At 37.5% G+C, this 12,344-nt stretch overlaps 1 protein-coding gene across 6 annotated transcripts in view; it reads right to left on the bottom strand.

The window, feature by feature from the left end:
* Positions 1-12,344, bottom strand: part of CABIN1 (calcineurin binding protein 1) — a 123,391-nt gene that overhangs the window by 74,070 nt on the left and 36,977 nt on the right. For all 6 annotated transcript variants that reach the window (XM_063350899.1, XM_063350894.1, XM_063350898.1 and 3 more), the window contains 2 exons: positions 8,515-8,697; positions 6,009-6,346 (listed from right to left, as the gene is read on the bottom strand). In XM_063350899.1, coding sequence (XP_063206969.1) covers positions 6,009-6,346; positions 8,515-8,697 — 521 coding nt within the window. The remainder of the gene's footprint in view (positions 1-6,008; positions 6,347-8,514; positions 8,698-12,344) is intronic.

Genomic DNA, 12,344 nt, shown 5'->3' with positions numbered 1-12,344 from the left:
GAATTGTCTAGGTTGGAAGGGACCCTTCAGATCATCGAGTCCAACCATCCACCTACACTGACAAAACCATCACTAAACCATGTCCCGCAGCACCACGTCTACCCATCTTTTAAATGCCTCCAGGGATGGCAACTCCATCGCTTCCCTGGGCAGCCTGTTCCAATGCTTGACAACCCTTTTGGTGAAGAAATTTTTCCTAATACCCAATCTAAATCGCCCCCGGCGCAACTTGAGGCCACTTCCCCTTGTTCTATTGCCTGTTACTTGGGAGAAGAGACCAACCCCCCCTTGCTACAACCTCCTTTCAGGCAGTTGTAGAGAGCGAGAAGGTCTCCCCTCAGCCTCCCTTTCTCCAGGCCAAACACCCCCAGCTCCCTCAGCCGCTCCTCGTAACACTTGTGCTCCAGACCCCTCACCAGCTCCGTTGCCCTTCTCTGGACCCACTCCAGCATCTCAATGTCTTTCCAAAGTTTCCAATGTCACTACAAAGTGAGGGGCCCAAAACTCAACTCCCCCCTCGGGGTAACTGCCCACGAGACACGCCTGCCAGCCCCCAGGCCTAGCAGCAGAGGCAACCTTTAGGCCTAAACTGCAGCCACCTTTTAGTGGGGCGGTGAATTCAGGCCTTTTACATCTACCCAGCCATTGCCTTCCCTGTAATTTCACTTAACATCTCTGGAAATTTCCATGCCTGTCATCAAATTTGGTTAATAGTGCTCAGTGAGTTAACAAGAAAGTATCAGTAGGAGACTAAATGATAGACAACAATCAAAAATTCATAAAAGCAGTACCCCTCAAAGAGTTCAATGCATGAGCATCTCCTGTGTAGCTGAGAACTAGGGACAGCTGTTGGCTCCAGGCAAAACATTACTAACAGATGGGACAATTATTAATTGTAAGGTTTCACCAACAGAAGTTTTGCTTTACTTCATTTTTTATTTCAGTATTAGAAAGTGGCATTTGAGTCATATTACACTGGCTTTTTTAGAGGTAACTTCACTACAGAACAGATAAAAGGAAGAGGAAGGTATTTGTTTCACAGAGACAAATGAGAACGCTGAATTCTGATTTGTGTTCTGTGGGCTGGAAATATGCCTCTGTGAATCATATATTTGATTAAATCATGTCCATCCAAGAAGTATAGTCCAGTTGTAATGTTTGGTTTGGGGTTTTTTTTGTTGCTGTTGTTTGTTTTTTTGTTTTTTTGGGGGGTGGGGGGGCTGGGGGGGGCAAGGGGGATATTAGAAAAGTTCTTGTCCTGTCTTCCAGATTATTTTCTTTACAAGACTCTGGTGAAACAGTGAAAGCCCTGCTAAATCATAAGTGCTCTTGTCTTAATGACAGTAATCATGCAGAAATCTCCAATGTCTTACTAGAATTGGAGCATCCCCTCTAGCAAAATGCTGATTACGGATTCATATGAGAGCCGAACACTGGAAATACTAACCAGATATTTACGGATGTCAAAAATCCTTCATTCAGAGAGCTGATACAGGTATTATACAGGACCTTCATGATTATAGTGTACGACAGTCGAGGGGATTTTGGTAGCTTTCTTTTGGTATGGAACAAATACATGTTCACTCATACCATCACAAGGTACTTCCTGGCTAGTTGGGGGAACCAGTAAATTTAATTATTATTACTGAGTGTCAAATTTAATTAAGACTGAAGAAAGCAAAGTATGTAAACTTAACTGTATGCTAACTTTTTCCTACGGTACTTCTTTTGTAATATGTATTTCTGTAATCCTATTAACCTAAGCCTGCAAAATACTTTGAAATACATACAAAAGAAAATACAACATGGAAAAGAACCTACAAAAATCTGGTCTTCCATGAAAGTCATCCTCTTTTGAACAAAATCAGAATCCAGCAAAAATAAGCCTATCATAACGTCCAAGACGTAGGCATATAAATGCTTTATTTTATGCCAATCATAGTCATCTGAAACTTAAGTAGATTCCAAGTGTGAAAATGAAGTAAAAAAAATTGCCTAATGTGTGGCAATCTGAATCTTACAGTTAAAACTATCACATAAAAATTAAAGGAAAACAAAACCCTCAAGAAAGCTACCACCACAAAGCTTAAATATAAAATCCCAGCCAAAACAAATTTTAGCTATGGATGTATTCCTGAATCTAAGTTTTATAATGAAAATGTTAAGAGATCACTAGCTGTATCATCATGCTGTGGTGATTTGCTGTGTACATTATACTGACCATCCATAGGCATGTATTTGATACACATAATTCATAGGCTTTTATTGAACAAGATGATGACAGTAACCTAGCTAGGAGGAGAAAAAGATCATTCAGACAAATGGGGCAATTACACGGTAACTTCACACAATCAAACCTAATAGGAATAAAAGATGTCGTTACAGATTTTCCACTACCCTTCTCCTTAAATCAGCATGATCTGTTATTCTCAGTAAATACGTCTGAGCAGGTCTCAACTCATTAGATTTCAGAGTCTGCTCTGCTTAGTTTTTAGCTGATGAAGTTATTAGGAGTGGGTGAAGGGATCCAGGACATAGCAAAAAGGATTTATTCTTCCTGGCACACTGCTTGCCAGTCTGAAATGCTGGATTTAGCTGTCTGACTCAGGGCAATTATGAAGTACTCTTTCCAGTTCAGCTGTTGCCTCCCACATCTTCATCACCCCAAGATTCAAAGACAAGATGACTGACAGGGTACAAGAACTTGCAAAAACGTTTACCAGCATTATTAAACTGGAAAAGGAAAATCTCTTATGGTCAACCAAGTGGAAATCTGAGTCACCTGAGATAGACACCCCTTACATGGTGTCAGAAACCACCTTTACCTAACTTGGAAACTCCACGAAGAGCTGCAGAGAGGTGTACAAAACATCCCACTATATCTTAATCCTTCCCTCTGTTTTCTTTTATAGTCTGTTAGAAGGCTTTGTCTCAAAAAAAACCCTAGTGCTCCTGCATCAAATAAAAGCAAAAAACCCAAAACACTATTGACCTCAAAGGGTAGCCTTTTGAATGAAATGTTATTACTGAACTGTTGCTACTTGAAATGCTTACATCCGTTATGCTTACAGATTATGCCTGTCTCCAAGTATATATTAAGCCTACATATGTATAATTTTGTAATTTTTACATGCATGTATTACGCCTACTTTGACTAAATTGTCACGCTACGATATTATACCTGACATTAATTTCCCCATTAAGGACTCTGTTAATAATGGACATAATAGGAGATACAAACTTTAAAAACCTCAGTCATACAAACAATATCTGTGAGCAGGTTCTTCTGGGATTTACAGAGTACTTTTTTTTTTCCAAGATAAAAAATCATGTAAGCAAAAATGTTTATTTCGTGGCACTCTGATGGTGGCAGAATATCAGACCAGTTCTACATACTGATCCATAAGGACCATAAGGCAAATACTTTTCACAAAACTTTTTAGTTATACTGACAAGCAGCATCTTGCCAAGTCCTATCTTTTCCTTACCAACTGTGCCAACACTCATTTTGGAGGTAAAAAAATCACAAAGGATGAAGACTTTACTTCAAGACAGAGACAAGGCAAATGGGAAACTAAAACTACTGCCCAAACTGGCACTGAATTTTCAGCTTCTGAAAATTTATCCTTACTTCCCTGCATATTTATTCCAACAAAAAAAAAGCTATGTACAATTTGCTCTGATAACAAAATAAAACAAAGAGAAATAGCCTCCACATAGTAAGCAGGATTTTGCGGGGGGAAGGGGGGAAGCAGAGCATGTAGCCAAACAAGATGTTGAAAGATTTCGAAAAGGATGTTAAAAAAAGCACTCGACAACTATTTTTACTAATCTCACAACAGCAAAACCGGTAATACTGTAAAATGGGAGAAAACAGATTGCATATGGAAAACTTGTTTTTCTATGCACCATGGAGACCTGCCAATTCCCTCCTTTCCCAGCCAACCGTGAATTTTGGCCATCAGTCTAAATTCTTCATACAAATTCCTGGCACTGGTACATAAATGCTGAGTTTTCCAAGATGGTTATATGCATTTAAAAATTAATTTCGGCTTTCTAAAATTTACCAGTAATCCACTCTGTCCCCACAGCAACTCAACCTGATATAATTGATCTCATTTTTTAAATCAGGTGTATCATCAGTATATCTAAGCATACTTCTTATTCCAGTTATTGCTGGAAATGCATAGCTGCATTTTGTGTTTGAAGTTTGTTCAGGAGTGTAACTCCCACTAAAGACATAGTAGTGCACCATTAAAACAGAGACATTTGACATTGCTCTACAAAAGAACCTGAATGAGTTATCAAAAGAAAATCACAACCTCATGAAAGTATGTAGTATAAATAAATCAGTAGGAAGATTTTTTTTTTTTTGTAGTGTTAAGTAGTTGTTTGTTATACAGAGAAGCAATAAAAAAGGACAGGTAAATGCAATAATGCTAGTTGAAGGCAACCTGGTAACTACTAGGCTCAAACAGGCAGGATTTTTTTTTTTTTTTTTTTTTTTTTTGAGTTCTAAGAGGAGGTAGCTTTAGACAACAATGTGTATTTCATAAAGAAAAACATTACAAATCACTAAGGTGATATTTATATAGGGAAAGAGATACAAAAAGCAAAAGAGAAGGCTTCATCAGGAAAAAAAAACATAGAAGAAAATATTTTGCAAGTAGTTCCTCAGGCAAGGACATGCTATTTGAACCAATAAATTGAAAACAGGCAGCCTTTTTTGTTGAATGTTGATACAAAATAATTTTCAGCAACAGTAATGACAGATTGCAGGAATCTACAGCTCCTATTAATGATTAGCTCCATGGAAAAATTAACAACTGTCACATACAAACAGCATAAGAATGTTTTCAAAACAAGCTATCTTTAAAAAAATGGTAATATTTTTCTGGATAATCACAGTACAGCCAAATGGAATATTCACCACCTTTCAGTAGATCGGTAAGATATGTTACTGCTCAATTTGAAGCAGTACTGTTGAAATGTTTTCTACTATGACGCAAGGGGTATGATTTGTTTCCATTACTTTCCCTTCCTTATTATTCACACAAGCTTCAGTACTGGTGGGGAAGAGAATTCAGGAAGCCACGCAGTGCAGCATATGACGTAACGCAAGACTTCCAAATACAAAAACTGTGAGTTCAAACCTTAATTATGACAATTAGGGAAATAACACTGACAATTTCAACCTGCTATTCATACACATTTTACCAACTGATACTTCAGAAAGACAAAGGATTATAATAACAGAAGTATGCAGAAGTAAAATAAAGAATGACATAATGTTAAAACCAAAATGATGATAATTCATAGCAGAAAGCTTTTGAAATTAATTTTATTATGAAGAATATGTAAGGGCCCTGCTGGAGCAAGCAAGTTATTTTGTCCTCATCTCAAAAAGGAACTGACTCTATTACAGTCACCAAGACATTGATATTCCTGTTTACTCCAAAATCACCAGCCCACGAGCAGTAGGATCTGACTGACTTTCACTCAGTGATTTCTAAACAGCAAATAATTTTGTTTCACTTGAGATGACGTCTGTGCTCTGCCAGTGAGAAAACCTTCAATCTACGGTCAAAGACCCAAGATACCCAGAAAGTCCGCCTGTGTCACATGATGTGTTTACACCAATATTGATGAATTTCTGCTTCCAAGACACTATTCAGTCCGCTTATTCAGTAAAAAAAAAAAAAAAATAATTGCTGCCATTTTTATGAGAACGTCTTAATTTATGTGACATATCTAAAAGGTAATTCTCTGCTGAACAACAAAAAATTACTTAGTTCATTAGTAAAAAAAGAAATTTTCTACTCAACTAGCCTCACACACATGAATCGGACAATCTAGGAGCTGAAGACTTCCCAATCCAAACTGCATTAAACAAACTTCCCAGTTGTATTTTAACACTGAGACTTCTGAATTAGTACAAATGACAACACAGTTTGTTTATTTGGGCAATAAACACAGCTAGTCAGCTATTGTATCAGTGGTCTGCTCACCTTGTGTGTTTTGCTGTATGTGTACAGATATGCCAATCTGTAGAGGCTCTTGTAGTGCTGGGGGAAGCGGCTGAGACACAAACAGAAGGAGGTGATACACTGCTCTGTCAGGAACTTCCGCTGTTCCTCAAGGTCTGCTGGAAGACCATGAGGAAATTCAGATGCATCTCCACAAGCGTCAGCCTTCTTTTTACAGTCCCACTGTGAGGGGGGGGGGATTGCAGCTTTGATGGGATTGCCAGAAGCAGACTGAGGATCCAACAGAATTTTCTGGCCAGGAGGCTCAGCAGGATGGTAAGATTCTGAGCTCTCCAGCAGCTCTTCTGATTTTCCTGCAACTGAAACATTAAGAGAAGACAAAAGTGACAGGGAAAATTATAAAATGGCAAATATAATATACAAAATGACAAAAATTAAATACAACGAATGGTAATCCTTTACTTCACTAAAACACAGACAGAATTATTGAGTGGTTCCTGAAAAATTATGACTATTCCTGATGTTTAATGAATAAGAAATCTCCAGCTCATGAATAAACAGAGCCACATACTGATTTCTCCATTGTCTTTACTTGGGATTTTCCCTGAGCAATAATAATAATTCAGCCCACCTTACACAATGCAGGGTTTTATATACTGTTGGAAGACGGGGGAGGAGGGGGGACAACAACAAAATAAAAGCATAAATTCAGTAAAATTCTATTGCAAAGAAAGGAAGAAAGAATGGAAAATTAAAGCCATCTTGCCAAAGTGAGATGTATTACTCTTAACAACCTACCTAGAACATAATTCCAGAATACAATTTAGGTTCAGACAGAAGGATTAGCAGCACCTAACCTGGCCTTCTGTATAATGTAGACCTACAGTCCCATCCAAATATTTTTGCAATTAACTTGGTAATTCATAGTTCAATTGACCTATCTTTTCTTGAAGGATACAAAAATCTTACTTCAGAAGACATCTGTGACAGTGGGAGCTTCCACACGTCCTCTTAGTTAGTCATTATTGCTGAAAACATGTATGCTACACGCAGATTAATTTTTTAACTTTGATTTTTAGTCATGGAAGTTTACTGTGTCTTTGTCTCTGCTGGAATAAAGAGCCTCTTACATTAGATCTTACCTCCTTGCAGGCTAGAGATATACTAAAGTATACTTGATCCTCAAGTACGAAGCTCCTCCTTTTTCTCTGCTAAGGCTGAACTTCAAGTCAAACGTTTCCCAGAACAGAAATTTTTCAAAATTTGCTTACGCAATCTATGTATCCATTATAGTTTTACTCTACAGATAGCTTTATAGAAAAAAACAACATTTATTCTAAATAGATGTCAGTAATGTAAGAATGCATTCATAGAATCATAGAATCGTTTTGGTTGGAAGAGACCTTTAAGATCATCAAATGCCACCTAGCACTGCCAAGTTACCACTAAACCAAATCCCTCACACAGTCTTTCTGACAGACAACTGATGACAGTAGCACAGCTCACTGCAGACCTGACAAAGAGCCATGTCTTTACTGGTACCCAAAAGATTACTGAATTAAGTGATTATGTAAGTACTATTTTACAAAACCAGGAACTGGCATCCATTTCATCATGTTGATGCAAACATCACCACAGACTTCCCTAGCTTAGGCAAGACTGAAGTAAAATACTCTTAAAAGCAAGAAACCAAAATATGACTAGTTGGCAGTTGTTCCTAGTGAGATCAGTGAAGTGAATCAGGGCTACCCACATACCATGGTTTCTGGATCTATGCAATTGGAAAAGACTAAAGTATAGCGTGATCTGGCAAAAAAGACTTTTAACATCCCACAAAGGGCCACAACCCAGAAAGGTGGGCAGAATTTATACATTGGTCTTGTTTGTCTTTCCCTGCTGAAGTCCAGCCTCTCTATCTACTGCCATATCCAACTGTACAAACATCAGATAATGGGAAAATCCAGCTAATGGTTTTTCGAACAATTTTCCACTGGAATACAGAACACTTAGTATTATTATATATGGAAAAATTTTGTAGAGAGCAATTCCACTTCTCCACTGAAATAAAGTATCCAATGGAATAAAACATCTAATTCCACTATTTGTGCTCTTCTATGTACTGAATATCAATCTGCTACCGGGCCAGAACAAAAAGGGCATCCATACCTGGGGAAAAGAAAAAATGTTTTGTTTGAGATTGTCTTCAAATAACTACTCCTTCAATTATTTACAGATTTGAAACATGGAAGAAAGATTAAATAACAATCTTAAACAAGGCAAGCAAGTGAAAGGGCCACCACAGGCAGCAGTTTATCATTATTCTTTTCTTTCTAAGGTTTAACAGGTAGTACAAATTGGGATGATGGCCACGTAAGTAAAGTTCTAATTTTAAGCTACACATACATGCAGCCGTAACGCCTAGTTAAAATTCTCGGTCACAGTGCACCATATTTCAGGGCTTCTGCATGCCAGAAGAAACATTTTAATGAGAATATACCAGCTGACAGTATCTATAAATCGGGCATACTCTTTTCCTCTGTAGATCCCAGGGTCTCCTTGCTGGGCATCAGTGTATCAGCACAGGTAGCAGAAATCCTCTTCTCTGTGTAAGTCTTCCTCAGGCTGTCTTGAGAACTGGCAGGCTCATTAAACATATCCTGTGTGGAACTGGAGTCAGACAGCACCGCTGCAGTGCTATCCTGACTCCTCTCTGCAAAAGAGATAGAGAAGGAATGCACCATTTCATACTCAGCAAGCTGTTACTTGCATCTTGGCAACAGCAACATAAAACTGCAGCCACTCTGCAAACCTCTTACAAGTGCAATACAGGATCCTTAACAACCACCAATTCTGTTGTCTAGAAGTATTTATTTTCTTCTAAGTTGTCTACTTCACTTATCATTTTCATCTCACCTGTTTGTGCTAAGAAATTAAAACCCCAGTCTTCTTTCACTAGGTATTATTTAACACTAATGTAATAAGAGAGCTCCCTGCCCCCCGACATTTCTTCCTAGAATATAATCCTGGAATTTGATTCAGAAGCAATGATGCACAACTTTCAAAAGCAGTTAAGCTGAGAACGCAGTATTGCAGCTACTATGGCCCTGTAAAATTTCCCAGGTTTATTGGGCCATTTACCTTGAAAAACACACAGTATAGTTTTGAGTCAGACACAAACAAAGCTCAATTGACAAGAGAAAACCAGGAACAACCATACGGGTAAAAATTACTTGTGAAGGACACAAAAATCAGTACTGTTAGAGGGCAAAGACTTACAGGAGTGATCACTGATGCCATCTATCCTGCAGGTGTTAGATGCTGTTCACCAAATGTTCTGAAAGGTGATTTGATATGGCAAATAAACAATCCATCAAGGAGTGGTGAACACTGGCTGCCGAGTACATTACAGTCGCAACTAAGTTGTTAATCTGCTCATAGCTGTTACAGCACAGGAAAAGTTGTACGGGATCGCGACTTTATCATGGGGGATAAAATTCACACCTCAGAATAAACAGGCAAGTTAAAACCTTCCCCCCATGTCTGAAACCTGCCTGATATAACCCAAGTTCTTCTACACGAAGGGTTATCAGAGGGAACCCTGCACGACTCAAAATGCAGCTTAGTATCTGCAACAGAAAGATGCATGCATATTCCCACTGAGATGGGAAAGTGGCATTTTTCTGTAATATTGTGCCAACATAATTCAGTGTTCAAGAAAAAATTCCAATACAGTCAATTCTCTCTAAATCTGCAGCCCAAAAGATTAATCTCCAGTTTCTGCTAAAGATACAGGGATAGCTTAACCAAGAGGCATGTTACATCCATTGTCTAGGTAGTTCCACTGCATTCTTATTCATTAATTTTCTTGATAAGATCAAGGAAGAAAATTAAAAAAGCAAAAGCCCTTGCTTTGAGATGAGCTGATAATTTAATTACATTTCTTCTATTCCATCTGAAATGCACTTGTTCAGGAGAGAGCTAAGGGCCTCCTATGAATTTCTTTTATCAAGATAAATCCCTCTGCAGACCTTTAGCTTGCAGATCAGGTTCTGCTTATTAGGATTCCAACAAATTTAAACTAAATTTGATGCACTCCGTAGGCTTTTCACTACCACACAAAGAAAACCTTCCCTTTCAGCGAACAGATCTTAATAAAAGTGTATCTTGCAAAAAGAATGGGGGAACAGTATTTGCTTCCTAATTGGAAGTTATATAGCTGGTTAATGATGACAAGTTTTATACAGAAAGAATATCATTATAAAGAATGGGAAGAGTAGGATTCTGAAGAGAGGTCAGTCAAGCTCTAAATAACTCATTTATAAAGCTTTAATAACCTTCTGTGGTACAAATGGATACTACTGAACTCCCAGCTGGCATCAGGAAAAACATTTACAGTAGCTCCCTTGATATTTTTTTTAAAGGAAGTTTCTGCATCTGTGGCAGAGGCTGAATTACTCGTCTAGGGAAGGAAAAAAAAAAAAAAAGCAAACATCCAAACGTTGTCATAAGCCTGGAGGTCAGCTCTGATGTGTGGGTTATGACAGATGAAGCATTAGAATGTAAATCAAGGACTGCTAGGCCAGTATGAGAGTGATACCAGATCACTAGGAAATGACACTAACTTCTCAGTATGCAAAGACGGACAATGATTTAGCATGTTACATTTCAAATGTATGCACGACAGGGAAGCTTTTCCTGATGGGGAACAAGTGTAAATACCTCCTTACAATTAGCTAGCTATTTTGACCGAAGCTTTTACTAAAATGAGTGTAGGTTTAGGTATGTACGTTCATTCTCCGTTTCTTTCAAGATATTAACTATATTAAAAAAATAATCTTAATGATATTTAACATTGGGCTCCTTAATCACTGAAAAACAGAGGAAGACTACTATCGAGACAACTTCCTATTATTTTAGATACTTCTTGAATGCAGTAGATGCTTTCAAACTAAGTGGGCCTGATGAAAAACACTGGAGTATTTCAGAAATTAGCAGCAGCCACCACTTAGTCGTATTAATTTCTCAGAAGTCACAGAGGATGGGTAAAGTTCCAGGGAATAGAAAACACAGTGTAATACCTATCTTTACAAAGGATAAAAGGTCAAAGCTGTTAGCCAGCCAGCCTTCATCTTCCACAGAATTATCTGAGCATAAATAAATCTGCCTATAAGCACCTAAAAGATAACAAAATCAGTAGTAGAAAATGTGTGTGTATCCCAGCACATACATACACATGTGCCAGTAAAGAATTAACGATTCTCAAACCAGAAATGGCCAAAACATCATGCTATTGTAAAAGCAATTCAGCAAACTAGCACACTTGAATGTATAATCAGTAACTCCACAGAAAAAAAATACATACGGGTCTTCGTGTTCTACTGAACACTAATGAAAATTAAGCTTAATTATGGTGTCTGTATTTGGGACCCGCATTTTAAAAAATACACTGAATAACTAGAATGAAATCAGAGGAGAGGAGAAAAAATGATGAGACACTAAGGAGATGGTATATAAGAAAAACATTGGGAGAATTGGACTTATTTATCTTCAAAAAGATGAGGGAGAATTTCCAAATACATACAATTAACCAAAATAAAAATACAATAATTGCTCTTCATATTCACTAAGTACAGAGCAAGAGGCAATGTGTTTTAGTTACAGCAAGAAAATAGCCTTTTTTCTTTTTTTTTTTTTTCCTAATTTCTAGTTTAACTGTTACATACAGTTAAAAAGTTGCATAGAGAACCTATGGAATCACTGGAGGTTTTCAAGGACAGGTAGACAAATACCTATCATTTGTTAGGTTACACAAGATGTACCTTAATGTAAAAAAAAAAAAACCAAACTCTCTCCATACCTAAGTGCTGCAGTACGTAATGCAGAACGCATGACAACTACACTAAGTCGCATCCTAACTCTGCTTTTTAAAAAAAAAAAAAAAAAAAAAAGAGACAAAAAAAGACATATTTTTCATCCATGAAAGTATTATGCTCTTCTAACTCACAAATGTATCTTTTATATACATATACACACACTAGACAGACACACAGCATATAGTTTTACGTTCATTGTGTTATAAAGCTTTTCCTTTTTGACTGTAGTTGAGACAGTCATTAGTGTTACTCAACCTCATGCCAAAGACCAATCATGCAGTCTGTGAGACATAAGAATTAATTCCAAATTCCCAACTGCTATTGATAGCTGTCTTTTTGAAAGATGCGAATCCAAGGAGAGCACCAGTGCTTTTTAATAACTTCTGCTGCAAAGACAATTTAACGCAAGTCAGAGTAATTTAAGAGTTAAAGAATTATTGCGCTTAATATTTTGTTTATCTAAGGTATTTTCTTAGTTCCTCCA

Source organism: Chroicocephalus ridibundus, chromosome 13, assembly GCF_963924245.1.
Source record: "Chroicocephalus ridibundus chromosome 13, bChrRid1.1, whole genome shotgun sequence".
Classification (NCBI taxonomy): Eukaryota; Metazoa; Chordata; class Aves; order Charadriiformes; family Laridae; genus Chroicocephalus; species Chroicocephalus ridibundus.
The sequence above is the reverse complement of the archived record's forward strand: the minus strand, read 5'-3'. Positions and strand labels throughout refer to the sequence as shown.